The sequence below is a fragment of the Pelophylax lessonae genome, assembly GCF_965119305.1.
Source record: "Pelophylax lessonae genome assembly, chromosome: 8".
Classification (NCBI taxonomy): domain Eukaryota; kingdom Metazoa; phylum Chordata; class Amphibia; order Anura; family Ranidae; genus Pelophylax; species Pelophylax lessonae.
Genome location: NC_138775.1, coordinates 226,388,913 through 226,416,616, shown reverse-complemented (window position 1 = coordinate 226,416,616; position 27,704 = coordinate 226,388,913). Strand labels below are relative to the sequence as shown.

Genomic DNA, 27,704 nt, shown 5'->3' with positions numbered 1-27,704 from the left:
CAGGAGGGACAGGGAAGCTGGTCAGAGTTGATGAGAAGATGGATGGAGCCAAATACAGGCCAATCCTAAAAGAAAACCTGTTAGCCTGCAAAAGACTCGAGGTTCTCCTTCCAGCAGGACAATGACCCTAAACATACAGTCAGAGCTACAATAGAAAGGTGTAGATCAAAACATGCTCATGTGTTAGAATGACCCAGTGAAAGTCCAGACCTGAAACTGAATCCAATTCAGAATCTGTGGCAAGACTTGAAAATTGCTGTTTAGACGCTCTCCATCCAATCTGACAGAGCTTATGCTATTTTGCAATGAAGAATGAGCAAGCATTTCACTCTCTAGATGTGCAAAGCTGGTAGAGACATACCCAAAAAGACTTGCAGCAGTAATTACAGCAAAAGGTGGTTCTACAAAGGTTTGACTCAGGGGGGCTGAATAAAAATATATGCCACACATTTCAAATATTTATTTGTAAAACATATTGAAAACCATTTATCATTATCCTTCCACTTCATAATTATGTGCCATTTTATGTTGGTCTATCATAAAAAATCCCCCAAAAAATACATTTACTCTTTTGGTTGTAACATGACAAAATGTGGAAAATTGCAAAAGGTTATGAATACTTTTTCAAGGCACTATAGCTATTTTAATGGTGACCATATGACCAAATAAAATAACAAGGGGGAATTTCTGCGCTAAAAAATGATGTGAAAAAACTAGAATATAACAAGCTGCTGACACTAGACCAACAGACAGTGATCGAAAATGCATAAAGATTAAAAATAGTGTAGCGCTAAAAACATAAAATTACATGTGAATATAATAAATATAAGTGAATATCATATATAACAGATATCAAATGAATATAAATAAGTGATGAAAGTCCAAGAAAAAAAGACCAAAAGAAATTGCGTGCACAAAAAGTCCCAATAAATAAAGGTGAAGTTTTCATCCAAGGAGGAAAAAAACTTATTTGCAAAGCTCTTCTTGTGACAACCACAGGGAAGTGTAGGCAGGGGACACCACTGTGCAATGCTAATGGGAGGCAGCTTACCAGAACGGTATGGCCAATCAAATTAATGAAATGGCCTCACAAGCATATGGGTAAAACAGGTAGGCTCCAATATCACCAAGAACAGCGCCCAGACGACGTCTATTGAGGACAAAACGCGTCAGCGGCACCAGACGCAACGTCCACACGCCCCCTACCGTGCCGGCTTGTGTTTCGCTTTCTGTTGTGAAGACGCGGGACGCCGCAATCAGATCTTCAGCCGTATATGTTGATGTACTTGTTTATTTCTGCTAATTTGTAAGTAGCCTTTTAATAAACCTGCTTGGATTAGTTTTACGGGATTACGCTATGGTCTTTTGTTATATATTTTCCACATATATCTGCATCTGTCTGGCCATTTGGACCTACTGTGGAGACCGGACCTCCTGGGTGCTGTTCTTGGTGATATTGGAGCCTACCTGTTTTACCCATACGCTTGTGAGGCCATTTCATTAATTTGATTGGCCATACCGTTCTGGTAAGCTGCCTCCCATTAGCATTGCACAGTGGTGTCCCCTGCCTACACTTCCCTGTGGTTGTCACAAGAGGAGCTTTGCAAATAAGTTTTTTTTCCTCCTTGGATGAAAATGTCACCTTTATTGGGACTTTTTGTGCATGCAATTTTTTTTGGTCTTTTTTTTCTTGGACTTTCATCGCTTATCATTTATATTCATTTGATATCTGTTATATATGATATTCACTTTTATTTATTATATTCACATGTAATTTTATGTTTTTAGCGCTACATATGACCAAATAGGAGGAGTTTGTGAGTTTTTAATCCAGAAAGGATAGTGTTAACAGCGTTGTGAAAAGGAGGAAAGTTTGCTTTGTAAAGTGTATTGTAAGAATGTGCAGGGTAAACACCTAAATATTTCAGTGTGGAAGACTTCTACCCATGGGGAAATGAGTGGGATATGTGGAGTAGCGTTTGGTGCGCAATATTAAGGGGAAGGACCCCCTGTTATTTCATAACCAATCAGACAGCAAACAATATAGATCCAGCTCCCTATGTGAAGATAGGGGCGTGTTCGAAATATGTCATCTGCAAAAAGGGAAATCCTAAAATTTCTGTTCCAGACTGGGTGACTAATATGTCAGGGTTTAGACTAATGTGGGCCGCCAGAGGGGGAGCAGGCACCCCTGCCTTGTTCATTTGGAAATAGTGAAAGGAGAAGAAATAAAGAATGGAGTTCTAACAGACCCAGTCGGGAGGGAGAATAGATGAGTGATTGCCCTTAGCAATGGGCCCTATTTTTCTGAGGTGATAAAGGATGCTGAACAGGAATGGCCAGCTAAGCCGATCAAAGGCTTTTTCTGCGTCGAGGCTGAGGAGAAACACCTCTGTCTGATTCCTGTTTCCCACTTCAATAAGATTTAATCCTTTTCTAGTATTGTCACCTGCCTGGTGAAAGGGAATGAATTTCACCTGGTCTTTGTGGATTACAGACTGAAAAAGTTTGTTTAATCTATTGGCAGAATGTGTGTAAAATATTTAAGATCTGAATTTAATAGCACGATCGGTCTGTAATTGGAGCATAATGCGTGATCTTTGCCAGGTTTAAGGTTCAATGTGATAAATATAGATTGCTATGTTCGAAATGGGGGAGTCTTCTAGAAAGGAATTACAGTAAACAGGGATGTGATAGGTGTGTAGAGGGATCGGAAGGAAAGTTTTGTAATAGCTAAAGGGCAGGCCGTCAGATGGCAATACCTCGTCATCAGTGATAAGAGGATTGAGATTGGCTGTGTGTGAAGGTGAGATAGAAGAGAGCTTGCTCTCTTACAGATATTAGCGTATTTTCTGAAGAAAATACGGGGGAGGAGGATTATGAGGGATAGACAAGTCATGGTCTAAATGGTCATGAAAGAGTTGTGCTATGCAGGCAGGGTGAGAATGAAGAGCACCACCTTTATCTCTAATAAGATGAGAAGCGTTCTTTGCCATTCTCTCTCTGTTGCCTAGTTTAAGAATGAATTTGGTTTATTACCCTTGTCGCAATACCTTTCCTTAAGACGAAGGAGCGCTTTCCCAACCTTTCCTATGTCAATGTCCTTCAGTCCAGCCCTAGTGCTGACTATGCCTCTGAGAATAGGAAGCGAGGAAGAGGTCAGTAATTGAGCTTCTAAACACATGAGTTTGTTCTCAAACTGCTAGTGAGAAGCTCTGGAATTTCTTTTGAATGCAGTTGAAATAGCGATACATTGGCCACGGAAAACTGCTTTATGGCCTTCCCAGATAGAGAAGAGGGACTTATCAGGAGAGGTGTTTCTACAAATTATGGTTTTCTGGAGGTTTTGGGAGTAGAAGGGTATTTTTCATCTTGGGGTTGGGCAGTGCGCCACACATTAAACATAGCGTGTGGTCTTGTCAGTTGACAAAGCTGATGTTTTTATGATTTCCTTGTTTCCTGAAAAAACTCTTACAGCACTATTTCCAAACAAAAGGTCATTGACAGAGAATGACTTCCTAGCAAGTTGGGAAAAATATTTTATCACACAGTGTCTCTTGTTGTTAATCCCTTTATGACTGGTGATCACTATGGCCTCCATCATGGTGTTCATATGATTAGTATTCAATAGTTTTTGATTTTAAACAACACATTGCAGTAGTACAACATAAAATAGAAAATGTAGAAAACATAGGCAAGAGAAAGGGGGTAGCCTGCGAAAAGGCACTCCGTACCCGCACAATGCATAACAAAACACGACTCCAAACAGTATTAGCAACTAGGCAGTCAGTGATAAAAATAAACAGCAAAATACATGAAATCGCAGCAGTTGTAGTCCCCTCAATAGGAGATATATCAAGAGTCCAGAGGACTCACCAAGTTCCAATAAGATATCAGCCAGCAGAGGGCTCCCCCCCCCCCAGACACCCCCAATGGGCACAAACTGTGTCCACGAAAGGGTGAAGCCCCCCCCCCCAGCCTCCCTCCCTAGAAGGGGAAACCAACCGGCTCCCACCAACGGTCAAATAGTAGAAAGCATCCGCGGCCCATAGCAGAAAACCCAAACCAGAGTTCCGGAGCCTGAGTCAAGAACGCCCCTCCAGCAGCCAGACCCCCAAAAGAGTTAATAAACAGAAAAGCAAAAGACCAAAAAGGAAAAGAACATCCCACGTCTCAATGGGTAGAGAGAGAAAAAACCATGCAAGAAATTAGGAAAACAGAAGAGAGAAGGAAAGAGCCAGAAAAGAAAGGAGACCCAGAGAAAAACAGATAGAAGACAAAGGCAAACAGCCACCCGTCCCATGTCCCCCCACACCGGACCCCAGTCCACCCAGCCGCAACTACAGAGCCTGTAAATACTCTACCCAAGGGCTCCACACTCGGTCAAATCTACGCTGCCTATCCAAACGGATACTGGCCAACTTCTAGTTAAGCATGATCCACGTGTTCATATGATTAGGATCCATGATGATTGGTTCTCAATGTTCATCTGAGACCTGCAGCTGTTAGTAACAGCTCAGTCTCAGAACTAGGAGACCTATTTGTGAAATAAACATTGTCATGACATAGAAAACTGCCTGAGAACGATAATACAAGAATAATAATATACAGACCGCAGGCTTGTGAACATAATGATTACTAATCATATTTGTATCTAGAATGTTTGATTTTTAATAAATCTTTATCAAACTGGGAAAAAATGGTCAAACATAAATTAACATAAATGCCTACCTGCATACGTGTATTCATATCCAATGACCTGAATTTGTGATTTTTCTATATTTTAACAGGTTCCTGCCAACTTGATGACCTTCGAGTGACCTATCCAGCATTTTTCTCAACTGTACGTCAGACCCTCAGGGGCTTGTGAGCAATGAGTCCATATATTTGTAAAGCTCCCTCACCACCTGCGGGCAGCAGCACCTTAAAGCAATGAACAAACCAGATCCAGGTTTTAGCACTGACAGCGAAGATGGCAAGGAACGTGATCCACCTCTTTGCAATACATCTATAATAATCCTGTGCAGGACAAAACATGATCCTGCAGACATGGACAGGAACAGCCATGGACCTCATTTTGAGATTGCCTATGTACATAGGCTAAGACTTTTTTTTTTTTCCCCCTATTCCTAATTGTTCACTGAACCACTGCCTTAAAGACAAACTAAAAACAAAAATGTGAGTGTTGAAATGTAACACCAAATAGTGTGTGCATAAATGTGTGTATGTGTGTATGTGCGCGCGAGTCTGGGTGGATTCACTTGAGTGTATTACACAGTCCTTTGTGACTCTGTTTTGTTAAGCGTTTATTAATTGTCAAACTCACTGTTACGGGGAAAGAAGTGTTGCCCTTTTTTGGGTTTTTTATATATGTATATACAAACACAGAAATAGAGTTTTCTTTAGGAAAACCAAAACAATGAAAAAAAAGAGTAGAAAGAACAGTGTTAACTTGGGGATGAGATGTCGTAGTTTAGGGTTGAGATATGAATGGATGGTGTTGGTGAAGGGTGACATCGCTATCAAATATTAGATCAATGTGATAGGCTGATGTGTCAGACCACGGCTGGAGACACAAACACAATACTCCCATATAAAAATGGCTGAAGAAAGAACTGCCTGTGTTGCCAGCCAACCACCCCTTTCATAAATATGAAAGGGAGAAACCAATTGTTGAAGGCAACACAAGCAGTTTTCTCAGACAAGTAACTTGGGTTTCCCTTAGCTGCCATTTAGATTCCATCTGTCATATATCTATGGCAAATTACAAAATAAGAGTAGTAATCTGGCTGCAATAAACATGCTGATTTCTCTGGTTTTATTAAAGCACCCAAATACACTTGGTAGGTTTGTATTTCCAGCATTACCTAGTCGGGCCATACCATAACTTGCCATTAAAGTGTACCTGTACATAATTTAGACAGATATGTTGCGGTCAATATCCAGCAGCCTCATGGTGAAGTGATGATCCTAGGAAACGGTAGGCTGCCTTTTTGTGTCCACTCCAAAAAATGGTCACCTGTTTTTATGTGGTGCCTACATTATAAGAATTTTGTTTACATGGAAAATGTGCTCCTAGCCCAAGCCTGATACCTAGCTGAGTCACACAAAAGCAGCAGTATTATCTATTTTTAAATTGTTTTATTCCTCTTTGGTTTTAATATCTTATTTTTCTTTTACTGGTAAAGAAGAACCATTCTAAGCTCTATTTGCATCTAAATGTACCACGTAACAATATCCGAATGCAATTTCAGGGAAAAAACTTTTTTCAAACCCTATTGTTCTGATAGGCATTGCACAAAAATTGGGAGTTTCTCCTCCCCGACATACAATAGCTGCAAATCAGTGAGAGATGAGCTGTGTCTGTGCTTGCTCTACCACTGGCAATGATCTTCCGAGACAACATCATATCCTGGTTGTCTAGTATAAAGATCGGCATATATATAATATATTTTTGTTTTTAAATATTGGCATCCTTGTGGCTTCAAAAACCGGACAAACTGTTAATAGAATAGATACAGAGATCTCATTAGCTCTGCCATTAGAAACTGTGTTTGCTTCAGTCTCTCTATTTTCCCTCTTTATGGTCTAGAGAAGGTCGAGGGATACTGTTTACTGTCAGGGAGCAATTATTTGTAGAAGACAGGGATGGTTCTCAGCCCCAAGAAGATTTCCTATGCAGAAAAAGGAAAGATCAGCCTTATGATTCAGAACAACCAGTTTTTGCCCATAGGGTAGCCCCCAAAGGCCCAGTCTTCTCAGGATCATTCCAGTGATACTTAGTCACATGAGACCTTTTCATGCGAGTGAATTTGCAAGCAATGTCCTGTCAGACAAAACGACCTATGGCTGAATTGCATGTCTGGTAAAATCAGAGCATTTCCGATCATCAGTAGCTGAGTGTAGCGGACACCATTTTCCGAATTCTAAAACATACAGTTTAGTTCAGGTCTGACTAAATTCTGCATCAGCACAAGATTTTTAAAAATAGGACATGAGGTACATAAATGAGGTAAAGCAGTTCTCCAGAATATACTGCCAGACCAGAGTTAACCTCACCTTATGTTTCAGATATTTAATTGGACTTCCAAACCAGGAAAAACTGCAGCGAAGGGGGTGTCCATAAAAAGTTATTGATTTCCATCTCTAATTTTTCTGCTGACTCCTGGAAAATAAAAACAAAGATCCAATTGGGTGCTGAGGCCCACACCTAAATTTTATATTTCATTTCTTATACCAAGAAAACTTGGGGTAATACAAAACATGATAAACACCCACACAGTCATTTACACTTCACTGTTTTGTGACGGATTGTATTTTTTAAATGTGCAGAAATTGATTTTATCTTGCTTTAGGGTTACAAATGTTCTTTGCACTATATAAATGAAAGAAGGCCACCTGTCCATTAATTTAGTGAATGTACATTGCTTGTTTTAGTACAGGAGGTACTTACCTGAGTGATGAGGCACAATTTCCTGGCTTTACATTCTGACTCTTCACTAATACACTGCATTTATCAGTTTACAAAGTGAGCATATTGCTTTTGATTGTATATGTGTAAATAATTGTAGATTTTTTTTTTTTTTTTAAACCAAGCGAACATGTGACTGAAGCAAACACAGCTATTACTTTATTGTATTCTTTATTTTTGTTCCCTAAAGTATCATCTTTTTATGATGATCTAAAAATGTCCTTGTACAATGCTCTGGTACCTATCGTGCCAGTAACCATCTTTAAGGAAGAAGTTTTGTTCAGGTTTATCTAAGCCACCAGCACATGGGGCTGATTTACAGAAACTGGAAAAAAGAGAGCTGGAGTAGTTAAACATGGCATTCAGTTAAGGGATGAAACCTAACTTGAGGCTGGCCACTGCTCTACTTTTATTCCAGCTTTTATCAGTCAGCTGTATTAAAGATTACACTTTACCCACATTAAAAAGCTTGTAATTGTCATATAGGCTTATTTTCTTCTACGCATAAGACTGGACTGTTGGGTTAGTTTACTGTAGCATAACTGATATCACATTTGCATTACCCTGCAATGTGTGGCATTTGTTTTCTCCAGAAAATTAAATTTTCAATTTAGTGGAGGTTTTATCACACAGATCTGCTGAATTTACTATATTTTATTATTTTGATATCCATTGTTTGTGATATTTTCTATGTGGGTCAATTCACAAAGATTGTGTAAGTTCTTATTCCCTAAAATTACCATTAGCTTCTTAATAATGAAAGGTGTGACTTTATATGTGCTGTTTATTGTATTTATATGAAGTCGTTGTCCAAGAAATTAAAATATCAATTCATGAGCAAGAAAAGCTTAAAGCGGAGCTCCACCCAAAAGGGGAAGCTTTGCTTATTTGCCTCCTCTCTTTGGCACCTTTTGGGGGGGGGGGCGGGAGTCATCTGGAAGTTCGGCCCCCCTCCTCCCTCCCCCACCGCCAGGCCATTCACAAAGCACAGCAGGGTACTGACTGTGTGTTTCCCTTACCCAAAATGGTGGTGGCAGCCTCCAAGAGCCGAGCCTCTGGTGAAGACACCGCTGGATTCCTGGACAGGTGGACAGTATTTGTAGCTGCTGACTTTACATTTTTTCAGAAGGAGCCTGGCGCTCCTCTTTAGGGACCAATGCACACTGGGCATTTGTCCAGCCCTTCTGAATGGCTTTTTGTCAGCCAGGGGAAAAGCAGCGTTAAAAATGCACCTAATGCCACGTTTATGCATTTAGGGTCGTTGAGTGTTTGGGCTTCTTTTTTTTTTTTTTTTTTTCCAATTGGCCAGAATATTAATTCTAACCAATTAAATTAACAAACGCTAGCATTTAGGTATGTTTAGAGGCATTTAGATGCATTGGGTGTTTTTCTTCTGCCGATAGCGCTTATGAAACAAGTGATTATTTAATTTTTTGCCTCTCTTTGCCTTTGTGTGATACATAGGCTAACATGGAGGGGCGTTTAGAAGCAGAAAAAAAAGTCTAACGTCCTTAAAAGCGGCTTTTTTGATGCCCAGTGTGCATGAGGCCTAATGGTTAAAAATTTCAGGCAGTAGTATAACAAATCCACAACTATGTGATGTCTGTTTATTAAGTTTGATGAGTAAAGAAAATGGGTCAAAATGGTGTAGCCATAAATCATGCATTAGTGAATTGGCGCTTATATCGCATTTTTAGAACAGGGAACAGAATAACTTGCCTTCCTAGCATTTTCAGTTAACTAGTTCCAACCAATTAAAGCTTAATTCCAGCCATTTATTTTTTTTGTTTTGAATAGAGTAGGGAGGAGTTTACATTTCTCTCTGGGAGTGCTTCCCTCACTTCCTGCCTGACACCAGGGTGTTCTTCCGAAAACTCCAACTCACCATAATCTCCAACGACGTCACTTCCGGTGACTCTACAGTAGGAATAATTGGCGATTTCAACGAGTTGCTGTTTTCACAGACTACCAGCAGCCAATACACTTCAGTATACAAGCAGTTGCCTCTTTTCACAGGATACCGGGTAAGGAGGCAAAAAATTGTCGCCGCCTTGGAGGTGGCCATGCTGTTGGCTAGTAGCGCCCGTTACTAACAAAATCCAGTCATTATAGCATGTACCAGAGTTCCCAGGCTGCCAGTGGTCTGCAAAACTGCAACTTGTCTGAATCTCCAATTATTCGTGCTGTAGTCACTGGAAGTGACGTGGTTGGAGATTTTGCGTAAGTTTGCGTTTTTGGCAGAACAAGGGCATTGGGGAGTTATCACCATAGCAGGAGAGCTCAAACAGTTTTTAAAAAAAAAAAAATTCAACAATACATTTCATTACTCTGCAAAAGATGTATTTTTGTCTTTGTCCCATTGGAGACATTTTCCATCACTCCTGGTCTCCAGCTTGGATACAGGCAGCTGGTACTGCTGAAAAGAATGTGGTCGAATTGTGTGGGATATTCTTTTTTTTTTTTTATCCATTCGTAGTGCTTTCATTGGGGAAAATGAATTTTAGGAACACATTGTGCCCTTTCTAATGACTTGCATTCACCTTAAAGGTCATATTGTGTACATTTAAGGCAGAATATTTCTTAGAGAATGTCATGTAACTATAGAAAGACAGAAGAGTATAGGACTGTGAGTGTGTACTGTCTTCAGAACAGTAATGATGGGGACCTGATGCTTGAAGAGAAACACATTGGGAGCAGGCAGTGACCATGCCATAAGGCATTGAGCTTGCTCCATCTGCTTGGTGAGAGGGAACCTGGTTGACACCAGTGCCTTAACCAGTTTACTGTACAGGGTGACATTAGTCATTTGGTCATTATGCATTGACAATAAATATTTTGGTTCCTAATAGGCATGTCCACCCAAAACCAGTATATAAAATAATGGCAGGCATAATAACTTGTGGCTTTTCTTCAGTCTCTAGCAGTGCAATCTCTGCATTTAAATTCCTGGTTGCACTCACCTGTTAAAGCCATTGCAAATGGGGAATACAGTTGCAGTTTCACTGTTCATGCTTGCACTGAACTGGGAAATCTTTGCAGAAATTCCACTGCTGGAGTTGCAGAGAGAAAAATCATGGAGTGTTTTAATCCACCTGCAGCCCCAGAAAACTAAAATTGCGGTTTGGGGGTGGACTGACCTTTTTTTTTTTTTTTAAATTAACTCATTACAATGGTGCAGTGATGAAATGTGTAAGTATTGCTGTTAATATTAGTCATATTTTTTCAATTAAAAGAAAAGTGGGAAATATGTACAAGCAGCACACTGATGTCTGGATAAATCATTCATTGTTTTACATCATTCAGTCCTTTTTTGAGCAGATGTGTTAATGTCCCTTGGCAGCTGTTTGATGTGGGGATGTTGCATTATGACCTCTTGTAGTGATGTGCTAGTCCCCACGTTCACATTTTCTTTCAATATATTTGTGTGTGAGCACTTTTAAGAATGTGTATGTTAAAATATGCTGTCTTGGGGTTATTTCCTACTGAAAATGAAAATTAAAAGAAAAAAAAGAATGGCTTCTTGTGTTTCCTTTTTTTTTTTTCCAACTAGATCTTTTTTGTATTTAAACATTTGCAAGCTCGTTTTAAAGCAGACCTCTACGTCCTGCTTTCTAAAAATTATAAAATACTTGCCTCTCCTCTTGTATTTCCTGCTCTGGGATTCTGCTATAGACCAACCACCTATTCTCTGATGATTAGCATTGACCTGCAATGGGGTAAGTATTCCAGGATTTCTGTTAACCGATACCCCAACCAAAGGTTTTATCTCATTTGACGGAGAACTTGTCAGAAGTTATGCTGATAACAGAAGAATGGAGCAGGAGAAAGCTAGGAGACTTAGGGCTTTGAAGAGAGATGGGTAAACACTACAGATATAGGTGCCCAGCTTGCATTTCATGAACCAGGATTACATCCACTTTAAGCTGGCCATACATGAATTGAAATCCAGCCAGTTCAGACGCTGATCTACTGATCGACTTTTGTACAACCAGCATGTTGAAAAATGTTTGTATCATCAGCGGCCCTGGCTATCGAATGGTGTGGACAGGGGAATCGGGTCTTTTTTTTTTTTCTTTCAACTCGCTGATTGATGAAAAAACTGACTTAGATGAGCCTAATGTATGGGCTGCTGTTGTCTGCCCTTTGGGTAGATTTTCCCTCACTTCCATCTTACACCCAAAAGACTTTGAAGAGGTTCTGACTCCTTCCAATTCTTTAAAAAAAAAAAAAGCAAACAAAACTTTTTTGTGGTGTTGAGCTTTAACCAGTGACCTTGCATGAAAATGCAAGGTCAACTTATCTTGTAGCCTTCACCCCACCATGCAAACCATGTAAAAACAAAAATAGATAAAATGTTAAAGGGAGAATATTAAAGCTACTCACATTACACCCCAGTATCCCACAGCTTCCTGTAAGCACTGCTGATGTCGCTGGTACTCAACAAGGGATCTTGGAAGGCTGAGGATTCCAAATCTGGTAAAAAATATGTTTGGATTGTACAGGAATACATTCTTGTGGGATTTGGGATCCTTGGCTTTCCCAGGATCCTGTAAGAAGACCCAGTGACGCCACCCTCACCTAGGTGAGTACATCACAATGTAAAGGTTTTTTTTTTTTTCTTTAATTGCAATATTTTCATGCAAGGTTCACTTTGGACTCCAGGACTTCAGCAATAACTTTGTCTTTACACTAAAATAATGCATATATGGTTTTTTGGGCAAGTAAATCGATGCTTTTTTTTTTATAACTTTAAACACACCAGGATCCGTAATTGGAGCGCGCCTCTAAAATAATCCTACCACTGCGCCATACAATGAGATGTTTTTAGATGTAATAACTGTGATTAGCTGCTACTTAAACAAAAAAAAAATGACACTGTATCTACTAAGTGCATATATATATATATATATATATATATATAAAGTAGATAGTGGCGCTAAAAATTAAATAACTCCCGTGAAAAGAGTGAATAAATGGGAATCAATAAACAATTTTAAAAAAGAAAATAAAAATATGGATTTTTTTTTTCTACAGCTTACCTGTAAAATCCATTTCTTGGAGTACATCACAGGACACAAAGCCATATTCATTACATATGGCAGTGGTGTCCAAACTTTTTTCAAAGGGGGCCAGATTTGATGAAGTGAACATGCGTGAGGGCCGACCATTTTGCCTGACATTTTAACCATTAAAATTAAATATACACATATATATATATATATATATATATATATATATATATATATATATATATATATATAATAAGCATCAGTACTTTATGAATAAAATCACACTTACTGAAACAGGCAGTAGGATTGTAGAAGTGACACCTCCTCAGTCAGCTCCACACACACACACACATTATATATATATATATATATATATATATATATATATATATATATCACATTTACAGAAACAGGCAGTAGGATTGTAGAAGTGACATCTCCTCGGTCAACTCCACAGGATCCTTGGTCGGCTCCTACAGGTGGCTGTGTGCGGTGAAGGAGAGCAGGCATTCTGCACTCCTGCGCAGTCATGGGCGGCGCTGGGCAGATAGAGCCGGGGGGGGGGGGCGGTGGAGCGGGACTCAGGAGCTGCCGAGAGAGGCCAGAGGCCCCGCCCCCGAGCCATCGCATCAGCATGGGGGTGGGGATGTGAGGAGGCATTGACAAAAGTCAGCAGTGTCTCAGGGGGCCGTACAAAACTAAAGGATGGGCCGCAACTGGCCCACGGGCCAGACTTTGGACATGACTGACATATGGGTTATAGGCCACCTTCAGGTGAATCTACACTGGCAACCAATCAGACAGGAAGTCCCTCTACATAACCCCTCCTATACACGAAGTACCTCAGTGTGTAGCAAGCAATAAATACCCTATACAAGAGGAGAGTGAGGGGACCTCTGTGTCCCGTGATGTACTCCAAGAAATGGATTTTACCAGTAAGCTGTAGAAAAAATCCATATTTCTTTTATTGTACATCATGGGAGACAGAGCCATATTCATTACGTATGGGATGTCCTAAAGCAATGCACCTAAAGGGAAGGGGGACACCTTCAATACTGCCATCAGACCACAGAAGGTCTACATAGCTGCCTGCAGAACACTGCGGCCAAATGCAGACTCCTCCTGGGTCCTAACATCCACTTGATAGAATCTAGTGAATTTATGCACTGACTACCAAGTCGCAGCTTTGCAAATCTGAGCCATAGAAGCTTGATGGCGAACTGCCTAAAAGGCACCTATACTTATGGTATAGGGTGCCCTTATTGGAAAAGGCTAACCTTCCCTTTTAAACCATACGCCTGGATAATAACCTGGCAAATCCAACAAGAAATCGTAGACTTAGATGCTTCCTGCCCTTTCCTGGGACCTTCTGGCAGTATGAACAAAAGATCGGTCTTACGAATCTGAGCCGACAATTTCAAGTAAGTCTTAAGAGCACGTACTACATCAAGAGAATGTAGTAACCTTTCCTCCTCTGAGGATCTGGAAAAAAAGAAAGGCAGTACAATGTCCTGATTTAAGTGAAACACGGACACCACCTTGGCCAAAAACCCTGGGTGCTGAAGTTATCGCAATCAAAAAGACCAAGTTTCTGGTCAAAAGAACCAGGGGAATATGCCCCATAGGCTCAAAAGGCTGTTTCTCTTACGTCTTCTGACAGTCGCCGCCCACTTATACAGTCTTCACCAATGGGTATTGACCTCTTATCCATAGGAGCAAGCTAGGCATAAGACTTGTTAAAAACAAAGCAATTTACATACACACACCTATGGGGCTGTCCCACTGGTCCAATACCCCCCCCCCCCCCCGGGAGTCGCACTGGTCGTCCTGGTGTTCCAGGACAGAGGGCCTTATGGAATCCCAGCCCGCCATCGAGCGTTTAGTGGGCTATGTGTTTGCCCTGGCTTCGCAAACGACCCATCCCTGGACGTCTCCCCACGGTTCTCTGTGCACTGCTAGCGTCCTGCGTTTTTGGCTGACGGCACCCCCGCCATCTGAGGGTGGGAGGTTTCCTGTCGATGAGAGGCACCCCACGCCATCGGGTACGGTAAGTACACTCTGTGTGGGGCCTCTGTCTGGGGTTGGCAGTCCTGTGTGTCTGTGTTATCCCCTCATGTCTGTGCGTTTTTTGGTCTCCCTGATCCAGGTCTCTCACAGCTAGTGCGCTATGTGGGTTTGTGGGGGTCCCTCTCCTATGTCACTTTATGGTGCTTTTGGAGGTGCAGACGTGTGGCGACCGCTGCGGGGTTAAAAACCGCCGGTCCGCCATTTTAGGTGTGGGCAGCATGCTGGCTTCACTGTGGGCGCTTATACAGCAGTGTATGTAGTGCGTTTTGGCGCCTTGCGGCACCATCTTGTGTGTGGCAATGTGTTTTTTGCTGAGCACATGTCGGCGGCCATTTTACTGAAGCCTCCCATTACTTTCTATGGGCAACCTTTTTTCCTTGGTCTAAAATCCTAGTTCAGCCTATTGCGGTGACATCACTTCCTCTTTCTGCATAGAGGAGATTGGCAGGCGTGTAGGTAACACTTGTGGGGTCTGTGGCTGTCTTTTTTGTGGGAATACCTCTGGCTGTCAGCTTATTCCTGCTTGGGGGGTCGTTTTGCATAGTCCCTCATAGCGGTGTACTGCGCGGGGGATCGCGGTGCGCTTAAAGGGCCAGTACTTAAGAAAAAAAAAAAGTTTTTTATTATGGAGTCCCAGGACTGCTAATTTCCCCCAGCCTTGGTGGAGGGTTCAGGGTCCTCTGAATCCTCTGCTCTGACTACTCTGTCTGCTGCACTTGCGACTTTAACGTCAAAAGTGGATTTTTTGATGTCCGCACAGCGTACTGGAAAAAGGCCTAGGCTTTCTTTTCTATCTGATTCTGAGTCTGACATGGTTGCCGTAGGTAGCGGGCCCCTTGAAGGGTCTCGCTCGTCTCATTTAGAGGATGAGCCCAATCCTCTGAGGATAGTGTCCTCTTTTGGTACACACAGATCCCGTAAGGCGGCGCAGGTTTTTCCTTGCCCCGCTGAGTTTCATGCAACTGTGAATGAACAATGGCGAAACTTAAAGCGCACTTTTGTGGTGCCCAAAAAGTTTCAACTTCTTTACCCCTTTGCGTCTCCTACGGATTCGCGCTGGTGTGTGGCCAGGTTAAACAAGGCCACTCTAGTACCCACCTAGGATTCTCTGGTGTTTAGGGATCCTACGGATAGGAGGCTGGAATCTCTTGCCCGCCATGCTTACATGGTGGCGGGTTCCATGCTGTAACCTATCTTCGCCTCTGTAATGGTGGCTCAAGCCGTGGCGGATTGGACCAAGGTGCTTAGACGCACCCTCGTGGCTGATTCTGCTCCCCCTACTACACTGGAGATGGTGGACCAGATTTATCAAAGGGTCAAGTACTTGTGCGATGTGGCCTTAAATGAGGCCCCGTTAGCTGCGCGCCTATCCAGTGTCGCGGTGCTTAACCGTCGCCTGATTTGGCTGAAAAGTTGGTCTGCTGACCAGACTTCCCGGAAAACGGTGTCCGACATCCCCTATGCGGGGTCTCGCCTTTTTGGGGAATCCCTGGATGAGTTGGCTAAGGGTGTCACTGGCGGCAAAAGCACTCTGTTGCCCCAGAATCCTAGGGGTAAGTCTTTCCGTGGTAAGCGGGGCCCCTCCTTTAAACCAAACCAGGGGCCCTTTCGTGCCTTCAAGGCGCAGGGCAAGGGGAAACCCTTCAAGGGCCAGAGTGGCCAGAGAAAGCCCTGGGCGGGCAAGCCAAAAGCCGCCCAGGCTGGTGCGGCGGCCCAGTCCGCCACTGCCTGAAGGGGCGCCCTCACCCGTTTCAGGGGTGGGGGGACGTCTGCGCGGTTTCCTCCAACCTTGGCTGTTCCGGATTCCGGACAGGTGGTTTGACCCCAGATTGGTTGCAAGATCTTCATCGGGCGGTGCAGGATCTGCTCGCCCAGGGGGTAATCGTCCCGGTGCCACATTGGTACAGATTTCCGGGGGTTTTATTCAAATCTGTTCACTGTCCCCAGAAAGGAGGGCAAGGTGCGTCCGATTCTGGACTTGAAAGCTCTGAACCGCTTCGTGCACATTCAAAAGTTCCGCATGGAATCGCTCCGCTCGGTGGTGGTCTCTTTGAGTCCGGGAGATTTCCTGGCGTCCATCGACCTGAAGGATGCGTATTTACACATCCCCATATTCGAGGGTCATCAGAGGTACCTCCGATTCGCTATCACGGAGGAACACTATCAGTTCATGGCGTTACCTTTCGGTCTCGCTTCGGCTCCAAGGGTCTTTACCAAAGTGCTGGCTCCTGTTTTGGGCCTATTGAGGGCACAGGGCATTGCGGTCTTGGGATATCTGGACGATCTCCTGTTAAGATCGAGTGCCAGTCAGAGCCTGATTTGCGATCTGTCCACCACGGTTCAGACCAGGCCCGGACTGGGACAAAAAATAGGCCCGGGCATTTTGGACTGAGCAGCCCAGGAGGGGGGCGTGACGGGGGCGTGGCTGGGGCGTGACGTTCGTCGGGATGGTTGATGACAGGATTTAAATGTTCCAGGATGTGTGGATTCGATTACGGTACCTTTTTTTAGTTTAATCTGACAGACTGGGTCCAATTTAGATCAGAGCTGCCATATGATGCTGTTTTTTTTGTCTTACTTTAAATCCTGTTTTGATGGTTGAATCCTAAAAATAGTGTGAAGCAGCACAAGATGAGGGTTACTCTAATCAAGGGGTAGACAACCTTTTTGGGCACAGTGTGCCGAAAAATGTTTTCAAAGAAATTGGGAGTGCCAGATACATAAAAAACAACGGTCAACTTCATATAAAGTAACTGCTGTAAACCGCTTGAATAATAGTAAGAAATCAAGTGAGCTTTGCACCTTCACAAATCAGATCACCCCAATTCCTGCACCTTCACACCTCAGATCACCCCAATTCCTGCACCTTCACACCTCAGATCACCCCAATTCCTGCACCTTCACACCTCAGATCACCCCAATTCCTGCACCTTCACACCTCAGATCACCCCAATTCCTGCACCTTCACACCTCAGATCACCCCAATTCCTGCACCTTCACCCCTCAGATCACCCCAATTCCTGCACCTTCACACCTCACATCAGCCCCAATTCCTGCACTCACACCTCAGATCACCCCAAATCCTGCACCTTCACACCTCAGATCTCCCCAATTCCTGCACCTTCACACCTCAGATCACCCCAATTCCTGCACCTTCACACCTCAGATCACCCCAATTCCTGCACCTTCACACCTCAGATCACCCCAATTCCTGCACCTTCAGACCTCAGATCACCCCAATTCCTGCACTATCACACCTCAGATCACCCCAATTCCTGCACTTTCACACCTCAGATCACCCCAATTCCTGCACTTTCTCACCTCAGATCACCCCAATTCCTGCACTTTCTCACCTCAGATCACCCCAATTCCTGCACTTTCTCACCTCAGATCACCCCAATTCCTGCACTCTCACCTCAGATCACCCCAATTCCTGCACTTTCCCACCTCAGATCACCCCAATTCCTGCACTGTTACACCTCAGATCAGTCACTGCTAGAAAACATGTGCCATGCGGCATGCCAGTTTGCTTGTTACATGTAAAGTGCCAGCCAGGTGCAGATTTTCAAGTTGAAAATGTGCACCTGGCTGTCACATCATATGTAACAAGCAAACTGGCATGCCGCATGGCGCATGTTTTCTAGTAGTGACAGTGTGTGTGTAGCTGTTTTCAAAACAGCTACACACTGTCACTGCCAGCAAACATGTGCCATGTAATGAAAGGGCACAAAAACAAACACAACACTGCTGGGATTTGTGGTTCTGGCTTAGCAGCAGGCAGACCGCAGGCATAAAAAACAGAAAACAGCTACACTCTGTCACTAGTGCTAGAAAACATGTGCCATGCCAGTTTGCTTGTTACATGTGATGTGACAGCCAGGTGCACATTTCCAAGTTGAAAATGTGCACCTGGCTGTCACATCACATGTAACAAGCAAACTGGCATGGCACATGTTTTCTAGCACTAGTGACAGAGTGTAGCTGTTTTCTGTTTTTTACGCCTGCCTGCTGCTAAGCCAGAAGTGAGCAATGCTCTGCCGGAGGCAGAACCACAAATCCCAGCAGTGTTGTGTTTGTTTTTGTGCCCTTTCCTTACATGGCACATGTTCTAGCAGTAAGGGCTCTTTCACATGGGCGGTCCAATCAGATCCGCCTGTCAGTTTTTTAGGCGGATCTGATCGAATCCTCCATGCAGCTCTATGGGGCAGTGGATGTCAGCGGAGACACCTCTGCTGACACCCGCTGCCATCTGTATCCGATCCTGTCCGTGAAATCTGGACGGATGGAAACCCTATTTTTCCATCTGTTCAGTAATCGGATCGGATGAGAGCGGACAGGCGGTCCGCTCTCATCCAATCCCCCATAGAGGGCAGCGGGGACTGAGACACCTCCCTCTCCGCTCTGCAAGCGGAGACGGAGCTTTCATCCGCTGGCTCAGTGGGGATCGCAGATCGATCCCCGCTGAGCAACACGGATCCGCCTACGGAGACGGACCGTGTGAAAGAGCCCTTAGTGTGTAGCTGTTTTGAAAACAGCTACACACTCACCGTCACTGCTGCTAGAAAACATGTGCCATGCGGCATGCCAGTTTGCTTGTTACATGTGATGTGACAGCCAGGTGCACATTTTCAACTTGAAAATGTGCACCTGGCTGTCACATCACATGTAACAAGCAAACTGGCATGGCACATGTTTTCTAGCAGTGCTGTGACAGTGTGTAGCTGTTTTTTACACCTGTGGCCTGCCTGCTGCTAAGCCAGAAGTTCCAGACCAGAACCCTGCTCTGCCGAAGGCCACCCAGAACCACAAATCCCAGCGGTGAGTGTGACAGTGGTGTGTGGTCTGTGGTGTTGTAAATTGTGCTGCTGGGCTGGCCTGCTGCCATTCTTTCCTTACCTGTTGAGGCCTTGGCTCCTGTCCTGGTCGTGGGTGGTGCAGTGCTGGTGTTAATGCAGCTCCTCCAGGGCAGGCAGGCACTAGACTTGCAAGTTGACACTCTCTGACGACTCCGACCACAGTCACTGTCTCTCACTCTCAGACTGAGACTCACTCAGACACACTGTCAGTGTCTGTCTGCGGTGTGCGGCGCCGGTCACTTCCCGCTGTTGGTAGCTGAGACCCCTGGTCTCAATGATAGTCCCAGACTATCTATAACTTCTTTGCTCGTTTTGTGTCTGGCAGGCCTGGGAGGCTGGTTTCTGGAAATAACACAGACGGAGACAGATGTATAGTGAAACCAAGCTCTCAGTTTATTATAGGCTCGTTGCGGCTTATATAGTAAAGATAAAGGCATACAATCATAGGTATAGGGCACTTGTTACGTTCTTATTGGTTAAACAGCTTAAGGAGACAAAAGGTCACCTTGGGGAATAATACCATATAGGACATATATCGTGTGACTAGAATCACCTGACACAGCCTTATCGCGAACTGCAGAAACTTTCCATGGTACGTAGACACTTTTCATATCTTGTGTAACTAAGGTCAAATACACACACAAACACACAGCTTATAAGACATTAATGCATACAAAATGGGGTAGGGACATACAAAATGGAGGACACATAGAATTTGATATCTCCCCATCTCCCACAATCCCCTCTTAAAATCATTAACCCTTAATTGATTTTCCCTTGTCCCCCTGTATATCATTGGAATATATAATTCTTAGGGATATTATCAGGAGTCCTAAACCTCCTAGGAATATAGTACCACGATTGGCAGATTAATTTTCTATATCCCTGCTGCTTGAAAGACCAGATCATATATCATCCTTTAAACAATAAGGTTCTTTTTTTCTTTCTGTTTATACCTCTTAATGTACTCAGTATATTCTTTAGGGTTATTAGTCGAGGAGGTCTGGTAGCCTGGGACTTGGTGGGATAGCATAGAGACATTTTTCACCTTTGGTCGGGAAACTCTAGCAATAATACACATTACGAGTTTGAAGCATGCATATAGGAATAATAAAAAAAGCAAAACCATTACAACAGTCATAGCGATATTTTTCAACCATGAGGATATTCCTCCAAATTCAAAATTCCCACTACTAAAAGGACTCCATGTCTTAGCAATATTCCTAGCTTCCTGTTGCAACTTGTCTACTTCTTTCCGGTGCTGTGCAATAATATCATAATAATCGGGTATCTCAACAGATGTATTGTGTATCCATGTGCAACATTCATAATCCTCCGTAACTTCACATAACCCAGTAAGAGCAGCACTCATGCTTTCTATGGCTAGGTCATGGAGCTCAAGTTGTTTCTTAATTGCCCTCACTTCTATATTTAATTTGGTAATGTCCCCTGAGTTCTTATCTAGGATGTCATCGAGAATTTTAGAGTAATTATTCAACCTTTTCATCATGTCTATTCCCCATCCGGTCCATGAGGGGAACCAGGCCCATACCATATCCTTCTCAAGGAATAATTCCCTTTTATTGCGGTGTTTGAGGGGGTACCTAGGATACATACTAGCTTCGAGGAGATGTCCTCCTTCGTTGTCTCCCACTACACCCATGATGGGAACTAGGGATGCGAGGTAACACCACCCTTGGGGTTCAATGGGGATCCAAGGGTGACAAATCTTTCCACAACAAATATAAGTACTGTTTCCCAAAGCCAGGGGACGTTTGTGAAGTAGTGCCATTAATTGATCATCATAACTGGACCAAGCTAAATTTGACAACAACTGTCCTACTGGGGAAGAGGAAGTGGAACTGGAGTTAAGAAAGTTCATTAGAGTGGCGTTTAGGGCTGGTTCTGAGGTGTGCCAGAAGGAGCTGTCCATAGAGGTCATTGAGAAATTAATCTTAGTTTGCCGGCACACTTCAGCTCCCTTGGTGGAGTTTCCCAACCTAAAACACCAGTCTGGGGAATGACTCCTACCAATAATTTGGAAAGTGAGGGTATCATTTGAGAGTGTTCTCGTGACATTGGTGAGGACAACAGGAGGTGTACCATTTAGGAAAGGGGTGAAGTTTAAAGGTATCGCTATTAGGGGGATTCTAGCGGTGCTAGGATGGAGTTTACTACATATCCAACATTTTTCATATCCGGACTTCTGGGCATATGCATATTTAAATTGCAACAATGACATTTTATCTGTAAGACTTTTTGAGCTTTCATCTCTCTTTTGTCTGTTATGTGCATTACTCTGTGTTGGGGTGTTGGAAGCTCTGCAAATGGCCTGTAGCCCTACCAGGTCTTCTGGATAATAAATACAGTTAGTGGTAACCCATACTACAGAGAAGACTGAAAATGATACGAGTCCTATAAGTAGCCAAAGTTTTCCAGAATCTGGTGCTATTAGGAATGTCATTTTTCTACAGGGTCAGGGCCGCCTGCCTCTGAAAAACCCCCTTTCTCTAGCGCTCATCGACAGACGTAGTCCTCGGTGATACACCACCTTCGGGTTATGTTACCTCCGCAGGAGCAGGACTAGACAGGAAATTAAAAAGCTCTGGCCACACCCTAGGGGCAGTCCCAGAGGGTATATCCTCTCTCTCTCTGCCTCAGCAAATCAGTTATTTTCTGTCTAGTTAGGAGTAAGGACCTAGATACCTTGCTGGGATCTTAGGTCCTGGCAAGAAATTTTTTTCTAAAAGGATTTTTGGACAGCTTTTTTTCTCCAGTGTTCCTGTGAGATCTTCAAGCAAGAAAGCTGAACTGGGCGACGGGCTGGATGTTGAGATCCGGTGGTCACCCCAGTTCAGCCTACGAGCGCGTGCAGGCCATAGCTCCGCGCTGAGTCGGCCGCGACAAAGTCCCATTAAAGGACTGAACCCGCGAGTTAAACGTCTCGCTGAAACGCCAAAGACCATGAGTCACGGCGTCTGTATCGGTCGACAGCCCTCCCGCCCCGGTGGAGAGGGGTACTGTCAGGAGTTGGTGCCCGCCTGGTTCCGGTATGGTGAGTAGTATGTTCCCCCTGTTTTCCCTGACGGGTTTTTGTGGTGAACGCGGGCCCCTCTCTGTATGGTAAGAAAGAGTTTCTTTCTATCCTATAACATGTCACAAATCCTCCTACTTTGAGTGTGATTTTATGTGTGCAAAAGCCAGGAGGCTTGGTTTGGGAGCTAACAATCTATTGTATACATGTTTTAAAGATGTAATCTGTGGCATTCTGGGAATCTTATGGGTTAAGTATAAGCTACCTACCAGTCAGAAGCCATGGACATGTAGACTGCCTTCCAAGTCAGATCTCCAGCTAATAGCAGGCCTCCCGAACGGCCATGCGGTCCGCCAGGGCCGGTACCGCCAAACACGCCATATCCCCATGCAGAGAGAGTGTTGTGTGCCTGCAGCACACCGCTAGTCAGCACAGGCCGCCGCCATTTTTTTTGCTGGATCGCACGAGCCGCCATTTTGGCGTAGCCTCGTGTCTCCAGCATGGGGGCGGCCATGTTTTAGGTGATTCTACACCTCGTGGAGCTTGGGGGAGGCGCCGGAAGGCGTACAGAGGGGCGGAGCCGCCTCCTTTCTTCCTGGGCAGCCAGCCAAAAGACTTCCTGTTTGTCTAAGACAGCGCTGTAAGCTGTTGCAGTTCAACTCTGAACATCAAGTGGTGAGCCTGGGGGTCTATCTCTCTCTCTCTCGATCGATAGGGATCCCTAGCAGGTAACACTAAGGGGTTTTTTGTGGCGCTGAGGGTCAAAAAAAAAAAAAAAAAAAAAAAAAAAAAAGTTTTTTCTTTACTTTGAATTATATCATCCAGGAAGTAACTGGAGTTATTATGGACCCTGCCACACAGATTCCCCCACCTGTTTCCCTCGAGGGGGCCTCGGGACCCGCCGGTGTACAGAGTATAGAGTCATTTACAGCAATTTTGGAGTCTATGGTGGCTCGGGTGGAGGCGGCCTGTCAGGGACGGGGGTCAAGGAAGCGACCCCCGCCTACCCCTATACTATCTGACACCTCTGACTCTGATTCAGAGATGGTCACTGCAGTTGCAGGTTCCTCTGCAAGGGTTGCTATCCCAGGTAAAGCCCCCTCAGACAGTGAGGAGGACGCTTCTTCTCCTGCTATAATTCAGGAAGAAGCATTGGTGGACGCACTAGTTGTGGCAGTGCAAGAAACCTTAAAACTTGAGGCTTTACCGGCAGAGGCAACTGAAACAGAGAGGCCTTTTGGGACTAATAAGCCCATCAAGACGGCGAAGGCTTTTCCTGTACCTAAATGTTTTGGAAATCAGATTAAAGGAGAATGGGAACATTCTAAACGTACCTTTACTATTTCCAAGCGTATTGCTAGACGCTATCCGTTTGAGGAATCCATCATTAAGAAATGGACGGTACCACCAGTCGTGGATCCGCCTATTTCCAGGCTGAATAAAGCCACGGTTATTCCAGTGGAGGACACTTCGTCCTTTAAGGATCCGGTGGATCGAAAGATAGAAGCGGAGTCCCGCACTATCTTTTCTCTGATAGGGTCAGCATTTAGACCAGTAATTGTTATTGGTCTAGTTTCCCAGACACTTACAGAATGGGCGAAGATGGTACGCCAAGATCTTAGGGGAAAAGATATTCCCCAGGAGACATCTGATTTGATAGAACAGATCATACAAGGGCTACGGTTTATCTGTGACGCAGCCTTGGACACTACTCCCTTGTTAGGGCATGCATCTAAGTTAGCAGTGATCCTCAGACGTGTGCTGTGGTTAAAATGCTGGTCAGCTGACCTAGGTTCCAAAAAGACTTTGACCAATCTCCCTTTCCAGGGGAATCGTCTATTTGGAGCCAACCTAGATGAAATCATTAAGGATGCCACCGGGGGCAAGAGTACTTTTTTGCCACAGGCTGCAAAAGCTAAGGAACCTCGCAATAAGTGAGGACCTTTCTTTACCGCCCATAAAGGACGCCCGGCTGGTACTTCCGGGAAAGGCAAGACTCCTCCAGGAGGGTTCAAGAAGGGCTGGTCGGACAAGCAGAGGACCAACCCAGCCAAACCCGAAGTAAAGGAGTACACAGCCTGAAGGTGCGCCCCCACCCAATTTCAGGGTGGGGGGACGTTTTCACCGGTATTCAGGACATTAGATCGAGCATCAACCACTACTACCGGTGCGATTCTTCCCTTCCAACATTTAAGTACAGGAAGCGGTAGTTACCGTTCCCTGTATAGATCTTTTCCTTTACCTTTTCCTAAGATTAGTCCCGATACCTCACAGGAATCGGATCTGATTGACCAGATAGGCCAAGTAGCCTCTAGTCGGGTGACTTCGGTCCCTGAGGTTCAACCAGAAAAGATCACCTTGCCTGATAACTATCAGGTATCTGATAATGTGTGGGAACAGAAAACGACCAGACTTTCTCGGATGGTCGGGGCCAGATACCTCTAGGGACGCCTGGTTCAGATCCAATCAGCGCCAGTGGTCCTAGAAATTCTAGGCTGGCCTCTTCAAGCCGGCCTGGCCGACTTGGACAGGTTAGTCGCAGACGTTCCGTGGGAACTTCGTCTCAGGGAGTGTCTGTAGTCTCAAGGACCTATTTACCTTCGTGCTTTACAGTCGCTGGTTTTAATGGCCTGGCCATTGAGACCCAAGTACTGAAGGACAGAGGTTTGTCTACTTCTGTCATTCCTACCCTTATTAAAGCAAGGAAAGCGACTTCCAGCAAAGTCTATTATCACACATGGAAGACTTATATTGCGTGGTGCGAATCTTTAGGATTTCCTCCACGTACCTATTCGGTGTCTCGAATATTGGCCTTTTTGCAACAAGGGGTTGAGCAGAAGCTAGCCTTGAGCACCATCAAGGGTCAAGTTTCAGCATTAGCAATCTTCTTTCAGAAACCTTTAGCTACCAAATCCTTGGTGCGGAATTTCATCCAGGGGGTGCGGCACCTGGCTCCTCCAGTCCGCGCGCCCTTACCGCCCTGGGATCTTAATTTGGTTTTGTCGGTTCTACAGAAACCTCCCTTTGAAAACATCAGGGAGATTCCCTTGCTTACTTTATCCCAGAAGGTGGTCTTCTTGGTGGCTATTACTTCTGCTCGCAGGGTGTCAGAACTGGCTGCATTATCATGCCAGTCCCCATACCTAGTGATTCATAGGGATAAGGTAGTACTTCATCCTAAGCCATCTTTTCTTCCTAAGGTGGTTTCAGATTTTCATCTGAATGAAGATATTGTACTACCTTCCTTGTGTCCTCAGCCCAAGCATCATCGGGAACATGCGTTGCATTCCTTGGATGTGGTTCGGGCAATCAGGGTATACCTGAAAGCTACGGAATCATTCCGTAAGACGGATTCACTTTTTGTGATCACGGATGGCCCCAGAAAGGGTTTGCCTGCATCTGCCGCGACCATTGCCAAATGGATTAGACAAACGGTGGTACAGGCTTATTCTATTAAGGGTCAGAGTCCTCCGTTCCCTGTTAGGGCGCACTCCACTCGAGCGCTCAGTACTTCCTGGGCCTTTCGCCATCAGGCGTCAGTGGTCCAGGTATGTAAGGCGGCCACTTGGTCGTCGGTACATACCTTTACTAAATTCTATAAAATTGATGTGACGGCATCGGCGGATGCCTCATTTGGCCGCAAGGTTTTGCAGGCCGCAATTTGAGGAGACCGGTGGTCTACCTCGAGGGTTTTTTTCTGTTTGAAAAATTTTTTTGTTGAGTCTCATCATTTAGGATGAGCATTGTAAACTTCTAGTTGGCACCGGTTGGGCCTTCTAGATTGGGATTTGATTTCCATTTTCCCACCCCTCAGTTGTGATACTGCTCTGGGACGTCCCGAAGGTGGTGTATCACCGAGGACTACGTCTGTCGATGAGCGCTAGAGAAAAATGGATTTTTGTAAAATCTTACCGTAAAATCCTTTTCTCTTAGCTCATCGACAGACGTAGTCCCCGCCCCTCTGTTTTGGAGTTGGGTTGGGTTAAATTCTCTAAGCACTGCTTTTTCACATAACTGATTTGCTGAGGCAGAGAGAGAGAGGATATACCCTCTGGGACTGCCCCTAGGGTGTGGCCAGAGCTTTTTAATTTCCTGTCTAGTCCTGCTCCTGCGGAGGTAACATAACCCGAAGGTGGTGTATCACCGAGGACTACGTCTGTCGATGAGCTAAGAGAAAAGGATTTTACGGTAAGATTTTACAAAAATCCATTTTTTCTTGACTATCCTGTTCGAGGTCAGAGTCGTCCACTCCCGTTAGTACCTCTCTTGCTTCTGGACCTTCCTGTTCAAGGTCAGGGCCGTCCGCCCCCGTTAGTACCTCTCTTGGGTCTGGATCTGGACTTGCTTCTGGGGGTGGAGCCTCCTTCACCAATTTTACTCGAGTAGCATGGATCCAGGCTTGTTGGTTCTCCACAAGGACAGCGATTCTGGTCACTGCGACTACCTTTGTCTTTTGGTTCAAAACGAAATCCAGCCTTGGTCTTGTGATGCTACTTCATCTCCTTCCTTCAAGTGATGGGTTGATACCTGTGAAAAGAAAAGAAAGGTGCGAGCAACTTTTTCGTTCCACTTGATTCAAAATTCCAATTACTTTTTCTCAACTCGTCTTTGATTGTCCTATTTATCCTTTCCACTGTACCTGAACTCTGTGGATGACAATCTATTTTCAGGATTTTAACTAGTTCCTGGCATTCTTTTTAATATTAAAGCTGCACCATTATTAGAACTATTTCAAAGCAGGCATCCCCATCCAGGAATAATCTCCTGACTGAGAATGCGTGCCACCGTGTGGGCATCTCCCTTTTGTGGCCCTAAAAGCTTCCACTCATCTGCTAAACATGTCCACTATTAACTCTTGTTTCTACCCTGTGTTGGGCTTATGTGTGAAATCTATTTCTAGATGTTCATGTTTGGCCTTATGTGTTTGTTTGTGTTGTTCCTAATACAGGTGATGCACCTAGCAACATATGCTTTCACTAATTTAGGCCTGTAAATGCAAAAAAAACTTCAGTAATACTTCATATGTTCTTTCCCACCCCTGTGTCCTATTCCATCATACTAGGCAATAGACAGTGGGGCGCTAGCTGCGGGGATACAAGATCTCCCCTCTTTTAGAAAAAGGCCATTCTCAACTTTTTCTAAACCATCACCTAATTCCTTAAACCTGTTCTGTAGCATGCGTTTGTAGCTCTAATAATGTGTGATCTTTTGGCCTGACTTTCAGCTCCACAGCCAGGAACCATCTACAAAAACATCCTCTGCTCCCT

The 27,704-nt window shown here is 44.3% G+C and overlaps 1 protein-coding gene across 4 annotated transcripts in view; it reads left to right on the top strand.

The window, feature by feature from the left end:
• The window catches only part of RALGPS2 (Ral GEF with PH domain and SH3 binding motif 2), a 360,414-nt gene extending 354,837 nt beyond the window's left edge, over nt 1–5,577 (top strand). For all 4 annotated transcript variants that reach the window (XM_082265240.1, XM_082265239.1, XM_082265238.1 and 1 more), the window contains one exon: nt 4,791–5,577. In XM_082265240.1, the coding sequence (XP_082121366.1) occupies nt 4,791–4,820 (30 nt within the window). In that variant the 3' untranslated portion in view covers nt 4,821–5,577. The remainder of the gene's footprint in view (nt 1–4,790) is intronic.
• The last annotated feature ends 22,127 nt before the right edge of the window (nt 5,578–27,704 follow it).